At 46.1% G+C, this 26,010-nt stretch overlaps 2 protein-coding genes across 5 annotated transcripts in view; one reads left to right on the plus strand and one right to left on the minus strand.

Annotated features, from left to right (window-relative positions):
* The window catches only part of LOC118286745 (transcription factor IIIB 90 kDa subunit), a 66,486-nt gene that overhangs the window by 38,883 nt on the left and 1,593 nt on the right, over positions 1-26,010 (minus strand). The window contains exons 2-13 of one of the 3 annotated variants that reach the window (XM_035611424.2): positions 25,769-25,983; positions 23,973-24,053; positions 21,768-21,941; positions 19,470-19,501; positions 15,749-15,821; positions 4,664-4,813; positions 3,388-3,481; positions 2,855-2,981; positions 2,715-2,754; positions 2,102-2,194; positions 1,693-1,719; positions 1,090-1,404 (exon numbers count right to left, since the gene is read on the minus strand). In XM_035611424.2, coding sequence (XP_035467317.2) covers positions 1,090-1,404; positions 1,693-1,719; positions 2,102-2,194; positions 2,715-2,754; positions 2,855-2,981; positions 3,388-3,481; positions 4,664-4,813; positions 15,749-15,821; positions 19,470-19,501; positions 21,768-21,941; positions 23,973-24,053; positions 25,769-25,952 — 1,390 coding nt within the window. In that variant the 5' untranslated portion in view covers positions 25,953-25,983. Of the gene's footprint in view, positions 1-1,089; positions 1,405-1,692; positions 1,720-2,101; positions 2,195-2,714; positions 2,755-2,854; positions 2,982-3,387; positions 3,482-4,663; positions 4,814-15,748; positions 15,822-19,469; positions 19,502-21,767; positions 21,942-23,972; positions 24,054-25,734; positions 25,984-26,010 lie in introns of those variants that run through there. The other 2 variants (XM_035611426.2, XM_035611425.2) reach the window with 2 other exon arrangements.
* On the plus strand, positions 9,925-14,579 carry btbd6b (BTB (POZ) domain containing 6b). Of its 2 annotated transcripts, XM_047337572.1 has the most exons (5): positions 9,930-10,407; positions 10,913-11,018; positions 11,978-12,068; positions 12,300-12,418; positions 12,979-14,579. In XM_047337572.1, the coding sequence occupies exons 1-5, from the start codon at positions 10,350-10,352 to the stop codon at positions 14,009-14,011; spliced, it is 1,407 nt and encodes a 468-aa protein (XP_047193528.1). In that variant the 5' UTR covers positions 9,930-10,349; the 3' UTR covers positions 14,012-14,579. The 2 variants fall into 2 exon arrangements, with proteins under 2 accessions (XP_035467326.2, XP_047193528.1); XM_035611433.2 differs by having other exon boundaries at positions 9,925-11,018.

Here is a 26,010-nt window from a genome sequence, read left to right on the forward strand (position 1 = left end):
GGGAGGCAGTGGTTTTTTTATCTCCATGCGAACCGGGAGAGTTTCAGGTCGACATTTATGTGTTTAGTTTAACAACCTTGATAAAACTGACGTGACGTAATCTGGTGACCGCATGTCCAAAATGAAGGAAATCACTTTAGCCATTAATGGACGGAGGGAATATTAAACCAGCGCCAGTCCAGTTGAATATCTGTGAGACAACGTCCAAGTTAATAGGTTTTACTGGTTTTCAAGAGTCGATGTCTGACAGCGGCTCATGCAAACCCTGTGATTTTGTTTATGATATCAAAATATTCCCAAGGTTAAAATAAAGTCGTTGGTGTTAAGGTCAAAGTACTTTTTATTATTTTTTTTACTTCGTCGAGGCTAAAGTCAAAGGTTTTGCAGTTCAAGTCCACACTTGCACTTTAAACCTTTGCAGTAAACCTTTGCACTGTTTCCTCTAGTTGCTTTGGAGCATATATCCTCCAAACGAACACTGTTCCCAGTTATTTCTGTACGTCGGTTCACGTGTGAACTCCTCCAGAGAGACGCGCTCGACGCCAACGAACAGAACAACAGCAACAACAACAACAACTCGCGGCTTCTTGACCCGAATTCCACATCTCAACAGGCCTCGAGGGGGAAAAGGAAAAAGGTTACAGACGTTTGGATAACACGCCTTCCCCACACGCCCCCCGTCACGGCAGGAGGGGTGAACAACCTCTCCTGACGCTCAGAGAACAGAGAACAGCAGGTTTCACCGCAACCTCCTCATCACTAACAATATAAAGTCTGAGGGCGTTTTCCAAAATAAGAAGCAGATTCTTCAGATTCTTTGGCTTCAAACTGTCGTTTGTATTCATCTAACACGTCCGCTCCTCATCAAGTGGGATCATTATGCCCCAGAAATCATCAAATCTGTGACACGACAAAGAAAAGCTCACATCTAATGAATCCCCACTGAAAACAAGATTTCAAATGGAACATATGAGATTAATCATCTTGTTATTTTCTTGTTTTCTATCTCAGTGCATATTCTTGAATTGACCGTGAACGTGTTGCTGCCTGGACAGATCATTTTGTAATTGTCTCCGGGGGAGCGCTCACCGTTCTCCTTCCCGTCTCCGATGCAGGTGCCGATGGACTCGGACAGGCCCAGGGTGGACGCCGTGGGCATCGGGCCCAGGATGGACTCCAGCGACGGGCCTTTCCTCTTCGGGACGCCGCCGCCGCCGCCCTCCTCCTGCTCCTCCGGCTCCTCTTCCTCCTCCTCCAGTCCCCGTCGCTCCAGCTTCAGCAGAGCCTCCATCGTCAGCTCGCACATGTCTTTGCCAAAGTGCTTGGCCACGGCCTGGAGCTCGTCTTCGTCCTGGGATCCCCCGTCGGATTCCTTTCTGGTCGGCGTGGAGGGGACTTCAGATTCTGGGAGAGGGACAGAAATTCTATTTTTTTTCTTGCGACCAGACGTCAGGATCAGCTACGCATCACATTTGTCTTAAACACATCAGGACAACTAAATAATCATCAGTAATTAATAAATGTAATTAATCAGTTTATAAAATGTCGGGGGAAAAAGTGAACGATTTTCCAGTGAGTAGAAAGAAACTTGTGTTTTTGGACCTCAACAGAAAATCTGCTCCATGAAAAAAACCTTCCTGCTACAAACTAGTTAAATAGATTATGAATTATAATGATCAGATTATGTCTCACCTTCATCGTGTTGGATCTCAGTTTTACCTGTGGATTAATAAAACAGCAGAGAGTTACACTCTGGTCAGGTGGAGCAAGTTTTTGTGCATAACTTTACATCGTAGTGAAAAATGAAACACATTTCAAAAAAAAACTAAATGGTTTAAAGAAAATTATTTTACCCTGAAAGCAGAAATTGGGGAAAAATAATGGAACATCCAGACAAAATAATTGGGTTTATGATTTTTTTTTGCTGCTTCTCCACAATGTTGTTAAAATGGCCTCACACAGATTTGATCTGATTTCCACAAAGTCAGAGAAGCAACAGGACGAGTTATCAGGCATCGGTCCAGAGCAGAAAAGGAAATGACGTGTGTGTGTGTGTGTGTGTGTGTGTGTGTGTGTGTGTGCGTGTGTCTCTGCTCTGTACCTTCTTTAACGTAGGAGGCGTACACTCCTCTCAGTTTGGGTCGGCTGCTCTCGAGCTCTGCGTCTATTTCGTCCTCGTAGCCGTGGATTTCATCTGTTGACGATAGAGACAGACAAATAAAACCAAAAGTGACTCGTATGATTATACACTAAGCAACGGTGAGAAGAAAGAACAAAATTAGATGCAGAGACTTTTTCCCCCATGTTGTGAAAATGAACGTGTAGGATACAGGCAGGGACACACAATTACACTTTTGTGCATTTTATGATCTTGGACTGTTTTTACAATATAAGATGTACTGTGACAAAATGTATGGTTGATGACATGTTGAGTAGAAAATAACTCATTTGAAAAGAACAGTGTACTGCAGCGTTAAGTTTTACAGAGTACAGTTCTGCACGTGGTGAAGTTCTGCAGCCAAATGGAAAACAGAGAAAACAACGCGCTGTGAACAAAACACCTATCACGAAACTTTCGCACAATCACGTGACACAAATATTTGAAGGGGGGTGGCAGGAAAAGTTCAGTCATAATGTCTTGACTTCAGTGCATGAGCGACAGCAGCAGCCCAAGAGTGAAAAGGACATTGGGAACGAGAACGTCGCATTCATACCTTCGACGTCATCCATCTTTTTCTTCAGCTCGATCTCCAGCTGGAGGCGGGAACACAGAAGGAGAGAAACTGAATGAAACACTGGAGAAACACTCTCAGGTACTTCTCCCCCTGGATACACGCTCCACACGTCCGTTTACCTGCTGGACTTTCCTCTTCCGCAGTCCGGCCGTGAAGCAGGGCGGGTCGCACTCCTGGTCCAGATCCACCTTCATGAACTCCTCGATGGTCAGCTGACTTGTGGGCGTGTCCTCGAACTCCGTCAGTCTGACGCGAGTCGACAAACAGTTAAAGATGAAAAATCAACCTGGGTCTCTAACAGAAAGAAATACTACTAATACTTATTTTGTAATTTTCTATCCTGCTCTTCATACACAATGAACTCGTTGCACTAAAAAAAACTCATAAACCTCTACAGTCAATACACGGTCAGAATTCTCTTGATATTTAAAGGGGCAGTACGCGATTCTAGGGGGAAAGATTGTTTGTAGAAGTTTGTTTTTTTCGTGCACACACAGAATCGGCAGCTCACGCACCGTCGGGGAATATTCACTGAATATTACAAAAAGTGTATTGGATTAAAAACACCTTTGACTAGCACCTGTGAGCCGCCCAGTGAAACCCGCGTACTGCCCCTTTAACTGAAGAATAGCCATCTTTTTTCCCCACTCACCTCTTCCTCAGTGTGGTTTCGCACACCTTCACAACGCTGACGATTTCTTTGACGGTGCGGCGAAACTCGTGCATGTGAGCGGCGACGAGAAGAGCTGGGAACGGAGAAAAACACGCGCGCCGATGAGATGGAAAAGGTGCGAGCAAATATTGATCAAACATTACGATCAGACGCATGTACACATTTATCATCAAGTCGTTCCGGCACGGACACCTTGACGACAGGACGGGAACGGGAGGGGGGGGACCTGAGGGGACCCCCCGCCCCCTCAGTTTTAAAAAAGGAGTATAAGAACAACACTCATATTATGTAATGAATCACAGCGCGAGGCCTGAAGGGGGGAACAGTTATATAAGCGTCATTAGCGTTGCCTCACTCAAGAGGCTGATAAAAGATAGATGCGAGCTCCCACTTCTTCTAACAGCCTCCGGGAGCCGAGTGAGGACGTTCTCAAACACTTCAGCACCATTACGCTGAAACCACCTTCTCCTTTTCTTTTTTTTTTATGGTTCTTGATGCAAAATTAACTTTGTCACTTTGCCTCCGTGTCCTCTGTGTCTTTGAACTCACTGAAAGTACGGAACGGCGGCGTGATTCTGCCTTTTCTTTTTCTTTTTTTCGCAGATGCACGTTTCTGGTTGCGAGATTCGCGTCAGTTTTTTGGGAACAAAAACCTGTTCCTTCTTCCCATCCCGAGTTGCATCCTCCTCAATGATTTATGATGAGCGATTAATTATTCAGGCAATGCAGCAGCGGAACAGAGGAAATTGAAACAGTTTGAGTGTAAACACGCGGCGAGCGGAGGAAGCCGACGCTCGGGTTCGACACCGGCTGAGGGAAGAGCTCGGCGCTCAGCTGCTCCCCCCTTTAAAGAAAATATCAGAAAATTAAAAGGACCCAGACACCAGCACCTCGGGCTCCGAACATCAGGATGTATTTTGGGACCATTTCAGAATTCATATTAAACATTTAGGAATTTTTCCAGGTAGAGGATTTTCCCATCGCCCCAAAATGTCCTTGAAAAGTTCTAACACGCAACTGTTAATGCCGTGTGTTATGTATTCTTAATATGTTCCATTTCATATTCATATTTCAATGGGAATCATCTGAATAAATAAAAGCTGTAGGCAATGTTTGATTGTTTTGCCTAAAATTCAATCTCTACATCTTCGCCATAGACCCTATATAAGAGGAACCAGGAATCTGCGTTTAAGCTCCGCCCACCAGACATAACCCCGCCCCCCCCCCCCCCGCGCAGTAGATTTGTTAACGTTACCTGCTCCGCAGAGCCCCGACGGCCGTCGTCCCGTGTGCATCCAGTCCCTCTTCATCCTCTGCACCAGTCGCAGCGCCGTCATGGCGACATCGTGGTTCTTCTCGCCAAACTCCAGCAGCTGGGCGAAGCGGGGGATGTACAGGCACGGGTCTGAGGGAGACGGCAAACAACAAGTGTGCCGAGTCAGACACGCTCAAAAAAATTCCGATCAGGGTGGATCGTGCAGGAGGCAGGACACGGAGATAATTCTGCTTCGGCAAGCAGAGCGTTCGTTTTTCACGACCATCGACTCGCGAATATTCCGGAGATTTCCCTGCTTTACACTGACTTGGCCTGACATTTTTATGGGACCTAACTAACGAAATCGATTAGATAGATAGATAGATAAATACTTTATTCATCCCAAGCTGGGAAATTCTGGTGTAGCAGCAGCACGTTTCACACAGCACACATTCAAAAATATATACAATATTAACACAACAAATTTAAAATATACAAATTGCAAAAGAAAAAATACAGAAATTAAACATAATAAATTCACAGAATTAACATGAAGTATGGACAGAGGAACAAGGTCAATCTGTCAGCCAGAGGTGAGGTGTTATAAAGTGTAATGGCTGGTGGCAGGACAGATTTCCTGTAACGTTCTTTGCGACAGCGAAGCTGAACCAGTCTGTCGGAGAAGGAGCTCCGCTGTCTGTCCAAACCTCGACGCATCGCACTGTCTACGTTCATCCCCAGCGATGGCAAAAAACTTGGCAGAAACTCCATCCGATAAAGCTCGGACCAGATCTTCCACAGTGTGGGAACATTTTTTTTCTTATGAGAAATTGCCCGAGTAAAAGATTTAAAGATTACTGGAAGTTACGGTTATTATTTATTAGTAAGTTCGGTTATTATTTATTAGTAAGTTAACCAGAGGGTTATTCAACATAAGCGTTAACCGCAGCCTTTAAAAACACAAACAGATAGAAGTTACATGAGCACCAGTGAAACCCGCCTGCTCCTGCCGGCTGCTGCTCCGCTCCACCCGAGGAGCAGAGGATTAACATTCAGCTCCACAGAGAGCGTTCACCACCGAGCTGCATGCTTCTCGTTCGGCGTGTCCGTGCAGATTTTTTTTTCTCAGCTGAGAACATAAACGGATATGAGCGGGCGACCGTCCAATCACAAGCTCACGTCGGGCTCAGGCTTCGTCTTTTTTTTTCTCTTCTCGAACGCCTCAGCTCGTATGGCATCATAAACTTTTCTAGAAAAAAAACCCCAGAACCACCTGCTTTTGTCATGAAACAATCTGACAGCTGGTCAGTTTGCCTTTTTTTTAAAAAATCTATATGAATGATTGTTAACACGTTGAGGAAATCTAATTAAATCGTGAAAATGAACATGAATCTTTTGACTGGGAGACAAAGGGACGAGTTCTGACGGCGGAGTCGAATATCTTTGAAGTCACGGGCTGCTTTAAAGAGCAGTCCAGTGGAAAGCTGGTGGAGCAGCTGGTAATAAGATCCAGGCTGATCCCTCCTCCTCCCCCTCTCAGAACCATGTAATGATACGTCTGCAGCGCCGGGCCATCGCTGCGTCCAGGTTTACTGGAGAGTCTGTGAACGCTGGGGCCGGGCGAAAAAAAAGAAAGAAAGAAATCAACCTATAATCCTCCTGCGGTCGAATACAAATCTATCTGACCAGTCGCTCTGTGATGGAGACGCTGCAGTTCACCTTCTCCACGGACCCACTTTCCCTCAGCCGGCCTTCCCCTGTTCTGTTCCCCCCCCCCTCCCCGAAGAGAAGCGACGACCTGGACCCTGAACTTGCTTCTTCCAAATCAATCGTGGGAGCAGAGATGAATGAACAGCATTGAGAGTTTGTGAGGAGGCCGCGCCGCTCCCACAAAACCCCAAACCAGTCTCTGAGCCACAATGCATTCTGGTCTATTTCTTTCTGTGCAGAAATTGGTCTCTGGGTTTTCTTGAGTTCTCTCGCTGGCGGTGGATTTCTCAGGAAGAAACCTGCACACGTCACACTCCTGTCTGGATACTGACGATGATTCAGATCACCGATCATTATTGTCCGATAGAAAACTCAAATGGCGCGCTGTCACGTTGTCTGTCTGGTCGGTTTTCCACAAGAGTAACTAAGATGAATTAACATAGGATGATAGGAGAAATTAAAACATGTTTTTGGTGTCTTCCAATGTGGTAAAAAAGTAGAAATATATATTTATTCTCGCTGATACTTGTTATGGTTGTTTGTTAGCCAATATATTGACCCTTAAACAGGGATTTGATGCGATATATTAAAAAAGTCTTCATTTCAAACCTTCATGACATAGATTTAGAGCCATTCTATTAATGAGAAATATCAATATGACGTATGATAGGAAATCGGATTTATGTTGATATTAGTGGTTTGTATGAATCCTTTTTTTGTACACATCTAAGGAGAGAAAGTGTCATTTTGAACAGATTGTTGTTAGAATATAAGTACTCCAACTTTTTGTTCTTCGGGTAAATTTCGTGGATACAAATTTTGTTCTGTAGCTCATTTGAATGCAGGACTTTTACTTTAAGTATATATACCTTATTTTGTTGGAAGAATTATTGAGTTCTTTTACTCATGTAAAAAATATTGTTACAAGTTGAAGTCCTATATTTAAAATCCCACTTAAGTATAAAAGTATCATTGGCTAAATTTACCTGACCCGTCAAAGTAAACGAGGAAAGTATAGAAATATGTGAATCCATCAGTAGCCGCTCGACTCGGTGCTACTTTTAACTTCCAAACCGTATAACAGGAGGTACAGTAGTTCCGCTCGGTGGTTCCCAGGATAAATCTGAGAGGTTTGTCGGATGATTAATGGCGTAAGGGAAGAAGTCAAATATAAATCTGCTACTAAAAACTGAGAGAGGAAGCGTCTGTCTCTCTCTCTCTGCTGCAGCTGCTAACGTCTCGTTCGCAGCTGAAACTACAACTGTCGTTAAATGTGAAGGGATCACGAGCCAAAAATACCAGAAGCCTCTGATTCAATATTTAAAATATTGCTCTGCAGAGTAGCAACAGCTTTAGGATACAAGTAGAGGAGTAAACGGCTGAATAGATAAACGGCACTGAACGTACTTGTACATGTACTTTCCACTGTGTATCCCACCTATTTTATTTTACTATACATGTATATACTCTGTACTTTACTGCTTTTTGTGCACTTCTGGTTAGATACTAACTGCATTTCGTTGCCTCTGCACTTGTACTCTGTGTAGCAACAATAAAGTTGAATTTAATCAAATGTAATCTACGTGCTACATGGGCATTTATTGAATTTCAATTGATAGGATGTCTTACAGAGGTCATGTGCGATTGGCTGAGAAGAATCCGTCTCTCTTCACATGCTGTCGATACATTTTTTCACGGTTATATTGCCAATATAAAATCAGAGACGCACATAAGAGCGTAGTCAAACCGGTTTGTAACTTTACGGATTTTACCTTTACGTTTACAGTCTGTACTTACATACTATTATATATATACACCTGTCAGTTCCTATACTGCCGCAGATAATCATGCGTTGTCTTTTATTCTAACTCGGGATTATATGGTTCCAGAATCATACGTTTTCTTGACTCTGAGAAGTTTGTTCGGGTTTATTCATCACGAGCAGGCCGGACGACGGGTTTGTCCAAATAGAAAAACAGTCCCTGGGTTACAACGTATCCAAAACTCAAAGCCGTACGAGTTCTAACCAGCACTTAAGTCCGGCTCTCCGGCTCCTTTTCTTTCCAGGAGACAGTTTTTTTAAATTCTCCTCTCGGTCTTCATGGTCTGTGCGCGGTGTTTATCAGACACGCTGTCGAGTGCACCGCATCCCAGCAGATCGCTCGGGTCACAGGGTGGAAATCTCTGCGTGCCTGCAGCACTTGGCTTTCAGTATTTATGCACCTAAAGAGTGGAACAGTTCCCCTGCTGATCTCAAGACTTTGCTCCGAGGCTGTGTTCTTTTCACAAAAAAACAAAACACTAAAGACTTTCCTCTGCAGCAGAGCTTCTCTTTTTTTCTTTTTTAAGTGAACACACCCGTAGGTGTAAGTGTATTTACTTGTTTGTGTGCATGGATGATTTAGTGTGACGTTCACTGTGCACAGAGACTTTTGTTCCCTGACTCTGGTCTCTAAGGCAGAGCCTGCTCACACGTCACTGCTTGTGTTGTTTCATCATAACCTGTAAGATTCATAAAGCCGCAGGGAAAAACCATTACAGCACTTTTAAACTTCGTGGAAAAGAAGAATGAATAACTTTCTGCAAATTACTGGAGGGAGATAACGATAGATGGTGACATCACGATGACGAGTCACGGAGGGGGGGAGGGGGGTGACTGGTACAGGAAGTGTTCAGATTGAAAAAGTTACAGAGTTATATGGATAATACTACTTCACAGGAGTACTTAGTAGTACGCTATATTACACGGTTACTATTACTGATGCGTTCAAGTGGAGGCAGTGTTTCACTGCTGTGGCTGGTGCAGGTGGAGCGACTGGTAACTACTTTATTTAGCCCGGAGCAGGTTTTTTTATATATATAAAAGAGTAGGTTTGGCTTTATCAGATCATCAAATCTTTTGTATGTAAAATCATAATCTATTTAAAGAAAATTAAAGATGTAAAATACACATTTTGCTCTAAATTTTGTAAAGGAAATTTAAACTGCAGTATCAATAAAGTACACTACTTGAGTACATTTACTTAGTTACTCATTACACTATACTGTCAAATTAAACTGTTGACAGTACTGCAGCCTATAAGGGAGGTGGGTTGTTGGGTTGAGTTCACTCATCTACTAAAACACTGTTTTATATATTTATATATATCGTCTTTTTACTGTTCTGTTTATAAAAACGTTTTAATTGATATATAGATATGGAGAAAAAAATTACAAAAATAAATATATATATTAAATATATATTTATATATATATATATATATATATATATATATATATAATAAAATACAAAATAAATTAAAAAAATTATATATACATATGACTAAAAATTTAATAAATAAAAAAATATTTTGGGATATATATCGTTTATTACTGTTCTGTTTATATCTTTTTTTTACTTTATATGTATTTGTCCAGCGGCTCTATTGATCGGGGCGGAGGAAGAAGAGGAGGAGGAGGAGGAGGAGGAGCCGTTGCCCGGTGACGCACTCTGCGGAGCAGCGGAGGGAGGTGCTTCGGTCCTAGTGACGTCGGCGCCGTGCGCGGCTGTGATTGGTCCTCGGTGCGTCCGAGGAGATCACGACGAGAGAAAAAATAAGAAGGGGAAAAAAAAAGCCCACAAAACACAGTCGATGTGCAAAAGTGCCGACAAACGACGAGTTCGCCTCGGAGCGGACGGACACACCGGGGACGTGGTGCCGGGTCGACGGGAGAGGATTACCGCAGAGGCGAAGCACCAGCTGCGACTCTCCGGATTATAACCCTCCGCTCGCCGGGGACAGGAGAGAAAAAAGGGAAAACGAGCGACGCGTCGCGGACGGTTTCCTCTCCTCCTTTTCTCCTCCTCTCCTCCTCCTCCTCTTCTCCTCCTCTCGGTCCGGGGAGGGTGAGGTGAGGTGAGCGCGGGGGGAAGTTGGGAGCGGGACGCGGGACCTGCGGCGGGGCCGGGACGGACGATCTGGATGATGTCGAGTGAATGACAAAACTTCGCGGTCGATGTCGTTTTAGACGGAGTCGGATTGTGCACAGCGGAGGTCGACCCCCCCCCCCCCTCCTCCTCCTCCCCCAGTCAGTTCGTTTAAACCCCGCGACAGCGACTCGATTCACCGGATACTCTTGAAGACGAAGGAGGAGCGGGTCGGTTCCGGTCGTGGTTCCGGTCGTGGCTCGCGCCGATGCCCACGGCGGACTGCCGGCTGCTCCATCATGGCCGGATCATGAGGTGTCTGACCTATCTGCTGCTTCTCCCCGACACTCTGAAGAAGTCCAACAGGAAGGTGGGCCAGCTGCCCGGCAGGCTGCAGCCGCTGTGCTATGAGATCCTGACGCTGTCCCTGACGAGCAAGAAGAGGCAGCACCGGGAGAGGAAGGACGAGCAGCAGCGGGAGAACATGGCCGCGGAGCTGTGCCCCGCCGACAGCACCGCCAACAGCGGCAGCCTGGCCAACGGCACTACGGTGGCGGACGGCGACAAGAGCAAGGCGGCGCAGGTGAGCCAGGCCGCCGGTGGAGGAGGAGGAGGAGGGGGAGGAGGAGGAGGGGGAGGCAGCAGCGCCGCGACCACCCCGACCACCCTGCAGAACATCAACAACAACAACGTGGACCCGCCCAGCTGGCAGTGCAGCCACCCCACACTGAGAGAGAGGTGAGCCCCGACACACACACACACACACACACACACACACACACACACACACACACACACACACACACACACACACACACACACACACACAGAGACACACACACACACACGCACAGAGTCACACACACGCACAGAGACACACACACACACACGCACAGAGTCACACACACACACACACGCACAGAGTCACACGCACACGCGCACACACACACACGCACACACAGAGGCACACACAGAGTCACACGCACACGCACACACACACACACACACTCCCCAGACTTTCTTCCTTTTCCAACTGTAGTAAAATGTATTTCTAGTCATGTGCACAATGCCCCAGAGTTCACCCTGCGGGGGTTTGAGGCAAAGATTTTTTTTTAAATTTCAAAATAAAAATGCCCGTAAAAGTAAATTAGGCCCATTATCGGTGTGGTGACAGAACAACCTCACTGGAGCAGAACTGGGAAATAAAAGCGCACCATAAAGTGTCAGGAGCAAGGTCACCGCAGCCCCGGTTAGTCACACTGTGTGCTTTTATTTTGGAAAATGAAAAACAACTCTTCCTGCAGGAAGGCATCAGATATCATAGTTTTTGCACCATAAGCATAAATTTCATATGCTTGATCGCTACTAACCTTGTACGATTTGTATAAACCAAAATTAATGGTTATTTGCTCGTTTACACCCTCTTGAATGTGAATGAGACCCATTTTTCTTTGTATTCCATGATGGTCAACTGTTTAGAGGACATTTAAAAGCATCCCCCGTTATAACGTTAGAATAATAAGTACGGGTTGTTGGGTTTTTTTTGCGATTTTAGTCTATAATCCACCCAAAACCCTGTGAAAATAACCAGCGTGTCTGGGCTAAAAAGAGAGACGAGTGTGGGAGGAACGCTGATGTTATACAATACTATGTGGAGGCTTTATCCGCCGTGAAACCTTGTCCCCGCTTTCTTTTAGGAATGCCTTGATGTTTAACAACGAGCTGATGGCCGACGTCCACTTCATGGTCGGCCCCTCGGGGGGATCGCAGAGGGTCCCGGCGCACAAGGTAAAAAAAGGACGTCTAGGAAAAACAATTTTTGGGGATTTATGGTAGATTCGAAAAAATTTGAGTGACGTTTACAAGTTTGTCTGTTGGATTGAAATGTCTCGGGAGGTTGTTCCCGGCAGCCTCGCTCCTTTTGGCTGAACTCTGCGAAGAGGAAAGTGTTTGTGGTTGCTTATGTCTGACCCATCTGTCCCCTCCCATCCTCCCTCACTTCCTTCCTCCCTCTCGCAGTACGTGCTGGCCGTGGGAAGCTCCGTCTTCTGTGCCATGTTTTACGGCGATCTGGCGGAGGAGGACTCCGAGATCCATATCCCAGATGTGGAACCTGCTGCTTTTCTAATTCTGCTGAAGTAAGCCACTCATCCGTGTCCCCCCCCCACACACATGCATAGTAAAAACCAGGCAGGAGCGATGACAAGCGCAGTCAGCGTCACTTCAAAGCGTATTATTACTCATCCACAGCTAAAGCAGAGGCGAACGCCAGAGTGCTGCTCTGTAATTGCTGGTTTTTCCTCAGCACTCTTTGTTCCAACTAGAATTTTTTTTCTCTTCCACAGCCATGACATTTTTTCCTCAGAGGGGGACTATATATGCAAGACTAGTAGATATAAATAACCTGCCGTTTGTTGCTCACTTAGTAGCACTGGCTGAAGCCAGCACCATGGACTATTACTGCCTGTTCTGTCTTTTGTGAAAAAGGTTTTTTTTGGACGAGCTCAGTCACCTTCTCTTGGAGAAGAAGAAGAAGACGGATCATTATTTCCATTTCGTGGACTTGATGCAGTGGAAATTAGACTCGGAAACAAGAAGGGATTAACGCTCCGGAGCGATTTTCAAGGATCCAAATGCAGAATAATTTGTAAGACTTAGTCAGATTCTTGCATATTTACTGTGATTTCCCTTCTCGCAGGTACATGTACAGCGACGAGATCGACCTGGAGGCGGACACGGTGCTGGCCACCCTGTACGCTGCCAAGAAGTACATCGTCCCAGCGCTGGCCAAGGCCTGCGTCACCTTCCTGGAGACAAGTCTGGAGGCGAAGAACGCCTGCGTGCTGCTCTCGCAGAGCCGCCTGTTCGAGGAGCCCGAGCTGACGCAGCGCTGCTGGGAGGTGATCGACGCGCAGGCCGAGCTCGCCCTGTGCTCCGAGGGCTTCTGCGAGATCGACGTGCAGACGCTGGAGATCATACTGCGCCGGGAGACGCTCAACACCAAGGAGGTGGTGGTGTTCGAGGCCGTCATGAACTGGGCCGCGGCCGAGTGCTCGAGACAAGGGCTGGGGCCGACCACCCGCAACAGGAGGGACGTCCTGGGCAAGGCGCTGTTTCTGGTGCGCATCCCCACCATGAGCCTGGAGGAGTTTGCCGACGGCGCGGCGCAATGCGACATCCTGACGCTGGAAGAGACGCACAACATGTTCCTGTGGTACACCGCGGCCAAAAAGCCCATGCTGGACTTTCCCCTGACCACGAGGACGGGCCTGGCACCGCAGAAGTGCCACCGCTTCCAGTCGTCCGCCTACCGGAGCAACCAGTGGCGCTACCGCGGCCGCTGCGACAGCATTCAGTTCGCGGTGGACAAGCGGATCTTTATCGCCGGCCTTGGACTGTACGGCTCGAGCGGCGCCAAAGCGGAGTACAGCGTCAAAATCGAACTCAAGCGGCAGGGGGCGACCCTGGCGCAGAACCTGACAAAGTTCACGTCTGACGGCTCGAGCAGCACGTTTGCCGTGTGGTTCGAGCATCCGGTGCAGGTGGAGCAGGACGCCTTCTACACGGTGAGCGCCGTGCTGGACGGCAACGAGCTGAGCTACTTCGGCCAGGAGGGCATGACGGAGGTGCAGTGCGGGAAGGTGACATTTCAGTTCCAGTGCTCCTCCGACAGCACCAACGGGACGGGGGTCCAGGGAGGACAGATCCCAGAGCTCGTGTTCTACTCGTGAGCTGCTCTGGACCGTCGCCGCTCAGCCTTTTAACGTAATGTAGCATTAAAGAGACACTTGAGTAATGTCACACTAAAATGGCCTGGTCAGTTGATTAAGAGACTTATTTTTTTGAAAAAAGAAGCAAAGGAGCTGTTTGTTTTAATCTTTATTTAATTTAATGTTATTTTTTTATTTAAAATACTGGGTTAACGTTATTTTTGCCTGAGTTTGTAAAAGTCTGCGGCTGCTGTAGAAAACAACATTAATACAGTTGATTTTGTGGTTATGTAATTGTCAAGCTGAGCTCCGCAACTGGAACGACTGAGGACTACGATGTTGTCCAACGCAGCAATATGACAACAAGGAGCAAACTTTTACGTAGTGATATGATTCTAAAAAAGTAGAAATCTGGTGGAGTTGTTTTTGCACTTCAGACGACGGCCTCAGAAACGTTGTGTCTTTTGTAAAAAAAAAAAAAAATCTATATAATCTAGCTGTTGACAGCTCGATGCTGTTGGGAAGACCAGATGTGTTCTGTACGAGGATGCCTATACACCTGATGATAAACATAAAGGTTATAATGTGATGGATGCCACCGATGTCGTGTTGTTATGGTGGGAGCGGATTCGAGGGGCAACAGCGCCCTCTGGTTACATCACGTTGAACTACATGGTTGGTTTATGAAAACGTGAGCTTCTCACAGACATTTTTATGTCTTTCCATACTTGTAGAATATAATTAGGATTTGAAATAATACGTGGGTTTCACAAAGATCAAGAGAAAGGTTCAGTATGTCCGAGTTGAGTTTCTTTCTAATTTTACACACTTGGTTGGCCTCTCTGGCACCGCAGGAACATTTTCAGCTCAACTCAAAATCTACTGCTGTCAGCAGCTTATGATCAAAAAACCAAAAAGTACATTACAGATGCAGCGATCCAGTTTCTCCCTTTACCGACACCTCAACTCATCTCGTCTGCCTCAGACCTCAGAGCAATCATTTTTAAGTTTGGTGACATGAGCCCAGGCTTTGATGTTATGATGATAATAACCAGGGATATCTTAAACTTTAATCACACAAAGCCTGAGTTTACAGTGGGTCAACCAGAGAGCGTCGGCCTCTTCACCTCTCAACTGAGAGTCCCCTAGTTATTACTACAAATTGTGGAAGCAATAAATCCCTTCAGTAACCAATTAAATCATTGATCAATTATTCTAGCCGGTTCCAGTTTAGCAAATTTGAAAAATGTAGCTGGTTTAGATCATTGTACATTTGAATTGAGTTGCTCGGATTAAAACAAGACATTTTGATATTTCTCCTTGGGTCTGGGAAATAATCATGATCATCGGTGATGCACCACTTTCTTTTCAGACCAAGTACAAGTTCTACTACTACCATAGCTACTTGCTGATACCGAGGACCAATATGAGAACCTGTCCCTGCTTGAAAAAGGGGAAACATACTAGTGGAAATTGTGCCGTCACGGCTTTTATATACTGGTAGCATGAAAATATGATCGACAGTAAAGTTTGCGTGTTTTTGCTGACATTCGCAGTAGTACGAGTACACGTGCACAGTACCGGACCCGATACCGGTATCTGTGCATCCCTAATCGTGATATTTAGTCAAAGTTCAATGATAGTCACATTAATCGATATTGAGATAAGAGATTCAAAGATTTCCCTGAAATGAAACGGCAACTGAAAAGATTTGACTCGTTACCCGGAGAGCGTGTGGTTAAGAGTTGAGGTCGGTACCTATAGCCGGGGCGTTGATGCACAGTTCTCTGGACAGGACGAGGAAGGTTCTTCCCAGGATGTAGACGTTCACCTGCCGAGACAGACATGCATTAAAGAAAAAGAATAAAGGGACAGATGAGATGAAGTTAAAACCCTCTGCAGTAAAGCTTTGTATCCTCGTGCGTCAGTGAAGTCTAAATGTTCTGACTGGATTTGGGTGCTGATGAGATCCTGAGAGAGTTTGACTCCGTTCAAAGCTTCTCGCCGAAACAAACGTGATGGAGGACGACTGGTGTGTTAGGATATGAAATATATAACGCAGCTGCGGCTACGTGATCGTCGGCACAACGTTTTCCTTCCATGTGTGAGATTAAAATATGATGGCGCCACTGGAGGGGATTTCTTTTTTGTTTTTGTTTTCAGGGTTCACATCTCTGTGGATTAAGTTCTGCTCCACATGCTGACGTTTCTTTAAAGTGCCACAATCTTAGAAATATGAATTTTTAACTCCGTTATTGTTGAGGTGACACGATAACCTTCCTGCAGACGCCTGATTTATCTGCACACCACTGAAGGGCAACCTTTTATCAGACTTCTCTTCAGCCGCAATTGTTTCTCCCCGAAGTGGAGAGACAAAAGGTTATTTTGAAAACTGGCTGATGGGACAAATGGGACAAATAGTGGCTTAAATGATAAGTGGCCTGAGATAAGAAATCCATACGGTCGATCGCTCTTTTAAAAAATTATGTTATGTTGGCCCTTTTTGCTTTTACTGGAGGGAGACAGGAAACGTAGGGAATGTAAGGTGGAGGTCCAGTCCTTCCGGTCCGGAATTGAACCGCTGACCCCACTGGAAATAAACCATACGAAGTAAACCTTCAAACCCGTTCACCGACTCTCCTGCGACCGGATCTGACGAGGCGCAGTGACACTAGGCTGCGCTGGCGAGATGGAGACCGGCTCTGTCGGAGGCCGTTGGGGGGGAAAGCTGGTGGCTGGCTGGTGGATGAGGGCCAGCGTCTGCGTGTGTCGGTGGGGTTATCACACTGGCGACTCCCATCACAGATGTTTCATTGTTTCCTACCCACGGCACCTCCAGAAGGCTCGGCAGTAAATTCCGTTGCCCCCCCCCCCCCCTCCGAATACTGCTGAATGACAAAGCCACAGGGCCGCACATCTACCACCTTCACACATTAACAGCAGCACAGAGCTCAGAGGGACGTTCCTCAGATCCTCGGGGACGGAATCTGAAGCAGAAGGCAGCGAAAGCTGGAGGATTCAGGTCGTGAACTGGGGTCAGATCTCTGTCATTCCTTCACACCGACGCTCCAGACCTCCGGGGGGGGGGGTTCTGAGCAGACAGACGGACTCTCGCTCTCAGCGCCCCCCCCCCCCCCCTCCTCTCTGGAGCCGGGCAGGGAACACAGATGCTCCCTCTGCTATTCTGGGAAGAGAATTCCAGTAAGGAACTTGTAGACGAAACGCAGAAAGAGTGAGGAGGAGGAGGAGGAGGAGGAGGAGGAAGTGCCGCTTTCAAGTTTCTAAAGTTTAACAGCCCGACGAGTGTAACAAAGACAAGGAGGCATCATCTTCATCATCTTCATCTTCAACTGCAGCATCTTAAGGCTGCAATAATCAAAAGTCACAGTATGAATTGATAGTTGTAATTAAAAGTTGTTAGAGACTCGATCCAGGGAAATGTCCGGACACGTATGTTCTTAAAGACAGAGCAGGAAAAATGTAATGAATATTTATTTATTACTCAAGTCGAAAGTCCAGTAACGTGAATTTGTCAATCTGAAAACCTCCTCTTTGATCTAAAACTGATATTTGAGTCTCCACATTAAAAGTGAATCAGGAGCTTTGATCTGCCGGCCGGCGAGATGAAACGGAAGAAAACTATTCCCCTTCTCCTCTCGGCGGCGCTAAGTGAAACTTTCCGGGTCGAGGGGTCAACTCCCAAACGCTCTGCCAACGAAAACACAGGAGCGGACACGTGATACTTCCCAGGCGAGTCTCAACAGGTGGAAGCTTCCACGAGAGACGCTTTGAATACGAGAGTGAGACGACGACCGTCTCTCCGGCAGCGAGACACTACAGAACCAGACCGCTGTCGTCAACGGGGCTTGAAGCTTTTGGGTGAAAACTTATCAGAAAAGCATATTTCAATATCCAGGAGCTACTGGACTTGGTTGTAGTTGACGAGCTCAGTTGCTCCTGATTCAACACCCTGGTGGATAATAACTGTGACCTGGATCATCCAGAATCTCCACTGATATCATTTTCAATATGTCTGATCTAATACGTTCTTCTTCTTTTTTCTTTTTTTTACACGCAATCCATCGGTTGAAGAGTCGGCACGATTTCATTCGATCAAGATTTGACAAAATTCGACAAACAAAATATATATTTGATCAACTTTGACCGAGCTGCCGAGCGGAACACTTTTATATAAAGTCTGAAAGTTTTTTTTCACAAAGAATATTTATCAATAACTCATTCGGTCCACTTACTCCTGGGGGCAAATAACTCATAAACAAAAAAAGATGTTGTAAACTATAATTCAGGGGGTTTTGACACGTGAATAGTAATAATGATAAAACATGTGCTTCACTTCCATCACATCACACGCGGAGAACAGGGCGGCAACTACTTATTTCATGATCAATTAATCTGTTGATTATTTGCTCGATTCATCGATCAGTTGTTTGGTTCATAAAATGGAGACAAATGTCGATGGAGTTTCCCCAAAAGATGATGTTTTGTTTTGTCCACACACCAAAGACATTCAGGAGCAAAGAAACCAGAAAATATTCACAAGTGTTCACAATTTTTCCCCATAAAAACTACTTGAACCAATGAATCGATTATAAATAGTTGCCGATTAATTAAGTGGTCGATTACTAATCGATAAACTGTTGCATCTCTGGGGGAGGACATAGAAAACAGAACACAATGAGACCGAGTGGCCTGAATGTGGAGCCATAAAAAAAAATAAAAGGGATTGGTGGAATTTTACCATCCCACAACCGCAGCAGCGTCAATGTATGTTCGGCATTAATACCTCCGCCTCATCCCCACCCAAACTAAAATCCACTTCCAATCCCCACCCAGCCTCCACATGCCGGGGTGTGGACGGCGGGCGGGCGGCAGGGGGGAGGGGGGAGGGGCTGCCGGCTCCTGCAGGACAGCTGGGTGCATAAAAATAAAAGACCCTGACCAGCTGTGACTCTGAGAAATGTCCCACCAGAACCACCACCACACCCCTGACACACCATGAATCACACACACACGCGCGCACACACACAGACACACACACACACCCGCACGCACACACACGCGACTCAGGGTTTAATTACATGGGCGAGAGTCTGAAAGCCCGAGGACTGCAGGGGCAAGTGGTTAGGCAGTGATGCATTGTGGGGAGTCGTGGTGAGAGGTAGGAGAGGGTGGGCATCGAAAACATCCAAGAGAGCGATTTAAAAAACTGCAGATGTTTAATTTAGATGTTTAGATGTCACATTTGCAATAATTTGTCAATTGATGCGACATTTATCTGCAGCTATTCAGAGAATGAAACCTTCATTTATAAAAAAAAAAAGGTCTTGAAATGAAAATGTAGCGCTTTAGACTCCTGATCGTGGCTCTACGAAATATCGATGGACACTTTTCAGCTGTTTTGTGAATCGATAACTGAGCTGCTGTGGTTTCAATGTGAGCGTGTGGCCGTGAAACGTACCTGCACGATGTCGCTGAGGTCCAGCAGCATGTCTGAGAAACACAGGTTAAGGCGACTAAAGAACAGAGTTTAAAGAAAAATATGATTCAGACTCTTCAAATGAAAGAAGACAGACAAAACACGAGCGACGGGAAAAGTTACGATTGACGTCTAAAAGTCCCGAGGACGCTGTGTCGGGAATTCTGAACGCTGAACCGTCACCTCTGACCGAACGACTCGTCTAAATATACTGACGGACCTGTCGCTGCCCCCGCCGTGACCACACACACACACACACACACACACACACACACACACACACACACACACACACACACACACACACACACACACACACACACACACACACACACACACACACACACACACACACACACACACACACACACACACACACACACACACACACACACACACACACACACACACACACACACACAAGCCTCTGGACTCCCAATTCCAGCCAGGGACCGGCACCGCTCGGACACGCCGGTCTCCGTGGCGACAGTGTCTCCGTGGAGACAGGTGCGCCATGAGGATTAGTGCGGCTCCTCTAAAAAAAAAAAAAAAGGGGGGGCAAGAAAAGGCCTCACAATGGAATTAGCAGCAGCAGATGCAGATGAAATTGGAAAAGACAATCCCGCCACTCGCACGCCCGTCTGGAGATTAGAGACGACCGCCTTAGTCGGGAAGATAAAGGCCAGCGGCTTCTCCCGACACATCTGGGTCCGCGGAGGGGAGAGGGGGAGAGGAAAAAAGAAACTACAACTTTATTTAAGCGCGACAGGAAGAAGGACGATACGACAAGATGACTCACTAATTCAAAATATGCAGACAGATGGATATTGAATCTGATGAAGTGGTCGCTTGAGGAAGCGAAGTCTGGTCCTTGGCTGTTTTTCGTCAGGACGTCTGACGACACTGACCTCGCGACTATTGAAGAAGCGAATTCCGTGTTACTCGCGTCTTTGTACCCGCGTCGCGTTGGAGCCTATGGTTTTGAAATTAGTTTACCCTTTAAAAACTCAACTCCAACATTTAGATCATCTTATTCGAAGAAGGAAGAGTAAAAGCTCCCCCGTGAGATTAGGGGGAGGGGTTTTAACCTTTTGGAACAAGATAAAAAAAAAAAAAAGGAATCAGATTAATGGGATATTTGATCTTTTCCACCCTGAAGAAGAACGTCAGGTCTTATAAACAGAATCCTCCTCTTGGATACGAGGGAGGCAAAAGCAATGACGTCTTTTTTTTGGGCCATTCGTTCCAGATATGTCGTTACCTGGTTCCCTGAAGATGAACATCCACTCTTAACTGATGGTTCTCTAACTGTATTTTGTGTGGATTTGGGGCAAACAGAGGCAGGAAGTCGAGAGGAACAGGAAGGAGAAGGGGGGGGGGGGGGGGGGGGGGGGGGGGCACGTGATCTGATCAGCCTGACAACGGATGTACGATCCAGAGACTGTTGTGTTCTCTGCTGGCTCTTTAAATCAAAGTCCAGATGAGACGAGCGTCTTCCTTTTCACGCTGCTCCTTCGCCCAGCTGTGGAAGAGGAAGTGAGCAGGGGGCTATTTTTACTGCTGGCCTCGCTCATCCGAACAAACAGACAGGACACACACACACACACACACACACACACACACACACACACACACACACACACACACACACACACACACACACACACACACACACACACACACACACACACACACACACACACACACACACACACACACACACACACACACACACACACACACACACACACACACACACCAACCCTCCCGAGGACACCGTCCACCAAGACCACCCGCCATCGTAGAACGCAATGGCCGAACCGAAATGAGACCGTTTCCTGGTTTTGCCGTCACCAGCGCGTTCCACACCCTTGCCGCTGTTGCCTAGCAACGAAGCTGCAGTAGCCCAAAGGTACGAGGTAGTTCTGATGCACCCGTTGGTCCTTCGTTGTTCGGGACTATGGAAGGAGGCATTTGTCGCACCACGTTTTAAGGAGCCTTCAAAATGGTTTGATCACCGAGGGTACGAAGCTGTTTTACTCCCATTTATTTACAAGCCTGCGGCATAAACAGCTGAAAAAAATGAATCTATTAATGAGTTGATCAACAGAAACTTCAGTCATCGACAAATGTGAATGTCAAGCGATTGATTGTGACATTTCGTGAAGTTACTAAATGCAGATGATAAATCTTGTTCCATCTTATCAGATGTCAAATCTTTGCCGTCCTTTTTTTTTAAACTTTTATAAGAAAAAGACAGAAACTGAGCGGTGAGGATACGCGGCGTCCCCTCGGTGCGGCACACCAGGTACAGGCAGGCGGCGATGACGTGCGACGCCTTGCGGCCGCTGGTCAGGTGCTTGCCGAGCGCCATCCGGTAGAAGTTGAAGGCCGTGTTCAAACAGTGCTGGTTCATCTGCAGCTGGTGGCCCAGAGTGTTGATGTGCTGTTTGGCTGAAGACACACAAAGACATTTCTTTTAACATATTTCAGGATGAATATTCATTAGAAAAACGGATGTTTCGTCTTGTGCCTTTTGCAAAAGAACACCAGGGAGACTCTCCGTACGTCCGTAAACGTTCCAGGTGTGAGGGAGTTTCTCCAGGTGAAGAACTTCAGTCCAATAGGCAACGTGAGCATTAAAGACAACAAATGTGAAGTTTCATCTTTGTGTTACACACATTTCGCCTCCTCCCACTGCGTTTGACATCAACAACGTCAAAATCTGTATCGTTCCTGCGAGATCAAAACTTCCTTGTCTCACACTTAATTAAAAAACAATAAGTCACGAATGGTTGTTGGGGATCACGTGTAGTTTGACCTGTTCCTGTGGTGACAGGAATTTGAGGGCGTGAAGATTCCAACTAATCCGACCACAGAGAAACACAGATTGGTTCATAAACCTGTTTCTGGTGCACAAACCAGAGCGCGCACACGCGCACACACACACACACACACACACACACACACACACACACACACACACACACACACACAGGTAGAGACTCAAAACAAAAGAGTTTACTATTATCTGCCACAGAGCTGCACACACACACACGCACAAACACAACCAGATGTGTGTGACGGACCAACTGAACTGAGTGTGATGTCTGGGAATGTGAGTGACTGAGCTCATCGAGTCTGGTCATGCTGTTCAGTTTGACACACTTCAGAATTCAATATCAGCATGACACACGCACGCACGCACGCACGCACAGTCACACAGTGTCACACACACTCCTCATTACTCAGCGTCTGCTGCGGCCCGACAGCTCTGTGACTCTCTGCCGCTCTGTTGCTGAAACATCATCGAGCCGAGCAGACGGTCGCCGTCGTCGTCGCCGCGGCAACCAGCAGCTCGCCATCGTACCCGCGGTCTGGCTCTCTGCCCGGCAACCCGTCGGTCAGTGATGCGTATTTTTTTTTATGACCACGAATTGTTGAGATGAATTGGCACGACCCCGAGGGGATGGGGGGAAGGGGCCCTTCAGGGGTCTCCCTCCAGGGGCCCCGATGGGAGGGGCCTGATAGAAACAGTAAATCAACCAATGTTATCAGGCGACACTTGAGGAGCGTCTCTCATCCCACTGGAGCTGCAACAGTTACCTGATTAATCAATTAGTGGAATTAGCCACTACATGTCCGCCTCTACCTCCTGAAGGTCGGCGGTTCGATCCCCGCTTCCCCCACTTAACTCTAATTTTTTTTCTCATGCCTGGGCCTAATACTCGTTCGTATCTTCACACTGAACCACATCAGATATTGCAAATGTTTAACATAAAACACTCTGCTGGTCTGAAGGAAACTTCTCATTTCACGATGCATGTGTGACGAAGTCTGTGTGTTGTTTGACTTTGTAAATGAACCATGAACCAAACTATATTTATTTTTCATGGGTTTGTTTTCCTCCCCGGTTGCCATGGCTTCTGTTTACTCACACACGATCGTGTGCTTCTGCTGCTTTTGTCGCCGCCTCATCTTTGTGCCGTTTTATAAAACACAGACCAGCGAGAGAACAGAGACGTGCAACTAACCCCAAAAAAATAAAGAGAGAGAAAAACAACAACAACAACAAGCTGCAGATGTGAGAGAACAAAGAGGAATCCTTTCAATCCTGTAATTACTCGACTGTCGTCGTGTCGCTGAGGCGAACAACATAAACAATATGGAACAAGTGAGGATTGAACCAAATGTATAAATGTACATGAAGAAGATGTCAGGGATGGTTTTCTTTAAAGCTGAGCCTCCAGGAGACGACACATCCTCCCCGGCACAACGTAAAAGAACAGATCGTTTGGTGACATCACCGTTAACTGAAGTCGCACAACACTTCTCCACTTCCTGACTTCTGAAAACCTGCGTCGATCAATCGACAGGCAGCGAGGCCTCGCCACCGTGTGATTCGAAGGAACAAGCTGCAGTGTGTAAACCTGTCCTACAGACTCAACGCAGGCGCGCGGCGCCCCCTGCTGGTCGGTCGCTCACCTTTCTGCAGCGTCTGAGCTCGAGACTCCCGTCCCATCCCATTGATGTGGGAATCTCCGAAAGACGGATTCCTGGCTCCCTCTGGACACAGAGGAAAGAGAAGATGCTCAGGTTAAAATGACATAATGGATGTCTTTTATAATCGTATTTTCTTGTTTGCTTTCTTATACACGTCAAAATAACTTGTTTTTCTAAGATGCAGAATAACGCAAAAACTTCCAGAACAGATTTCCATGAAACTTGTGGAAGGATGAAACATGGGCCGAGGAAGAATTCATTACATTTTGGTGAGGATTAGGGAATTTCTTTTAAGGCGTTTGGCGTTTTCCCATATTTCCCAGGGAATAATTCATGGATCTTCAAGAAAAAATTTATACATAAAATAAAAAATGAGTGTGTGAGATTTGGTACAGCTTCATTGAATTTAAAGACAAAGTGACATTCTTCTTTTTTTTTATTATTAAAAAAACAGTTTAGTCTTTGGAATGAACGTTCACCTGCTCATCACCTATTAACACAAAGTTCATAATCATATTGTGCATCAAATATTTCAGACCATAGTTTACAAACTGAACTGGGGCTCAGCATTTTTTCTCAAATTTGTTCCGAGCAGCTGCTGATCCACTTCTTTCATTTTCATCTCCCCAAGAATCAATCACAGTTTGAGTTTTGAGTCTGAGCGTCAGATTTATTTTGAAAGTGTGCAGCTGACTTTACCTGCTGTCAGCGGGTTATTGTCTGTTACATGATCAATCAGGTTGTTGTTTTTCTATGGCTTGTGACGGCTCGTTCAGTTCGGCAGCATGAAAGCTGAATTTTGTGTCAGTCAGGATCTGTCTGATCTGAGAAGCCTCTTTCCTCATGTCAGCAACAAAAATAAAACATGATTTTACACTAAGGGGTTTTTTTCTGGGATGATGAATTAATAATGAGGAAAATGTGTTTTGAAAGCAGAAACAGGTCTTAAAATAAAAAGTAGTGAGCTTTTTATTTTTCCTTGTCAGTGCAACGACATAAGTATTTCATTTTTACCAGACTCATAAACAAATTTTAAGTTTTATCTTATATCTTCTTTGCAAAAGACCAAAACACCAGAACATGTTTTATTACATGTGATCCGTCAGCGCCCCCTAGTGGACAGTCAGAGGAACAGACTGACTCTGCAGGAGTAAAGTGCTGCTGGATAAAGGTCAGAGATAATCTGGAGGTGAATGTTACACACAGCGATAAGCAGCTGTGGACCAACACGCACAGAAGATGATTACCCAAGATCCTCGCTGTTCCCGGACGCCAAAAACGTCGGAAGGACACAGAACGACCTCACCGTTTAGTCACGACTATAATTTTGTGACTTTATGAATCAGGGGGTTCAGGTAACATTAAGAACACAGTATTCATAATCATAACAAATAGAGGTGGAATCCTATAATCACCACCGATGTGTAGCTGAGACCATGTGGATTCAGTTGAGAATCAACAGTTTGTATGAATCTTCAACAGTTTTCGAACTACGTCCAAACGAACATGAAGGATTTGTTGTGAATCCAGAAACTGTCCGGACGTCGTTTTTCACATTATCACTAATTTGCCAGAGAATAATTCCTTGTTTGGTTTGTGTCGTTTTTAAAGTGAACTGACCATTTTTCCCATAATGGAGATTGTGATTTCATGATCTGCATTGTTTTGGTACCAGCTCTACTGAGTGACGTTCTGAGTAAGTCCCTTCTATAGATTATTATTATTATTATTAATGAAAACCTACACTGATGTGAGCAGGTGCAGTTCACAGTCCTCACCTTCCGAGGAGACGAACTGTCCGACCGCCGACGACCCTCCGCCCCCCGTCTCCACGAACTCCACCTCGGACACGATGATGTTGTCCTCCAGCACGGAGCCGCAGCCCATGCAGACGGCGTCGCCGCGCGCATGGTCCACGTCGATGTCCGAGCTCCCGCAGTTCTTACACGCCTTGGGGCTCATGGCGCCGCTCGGGGGGGTGGGGCTTCAAGGCCTGATGGGAAAAAAAGAGTCAGCGTTC

The sequence above is a fragment of the Scophthalmus maximus genome, chromosome 15 (assembly GCF_022379125.1).
Source record: "Scophthalmus maximus strain ysfricsl-2021 chromosome 15, ASM2237912v1, whole genome shotgun sequence".
Lineage (NCBI taxonomy): Eukaryota > Metazoa > Chordata > Actinopteri > Pleuronectiformes > Scophthalmidae > Scophthalmus > Scophthalmus maximus.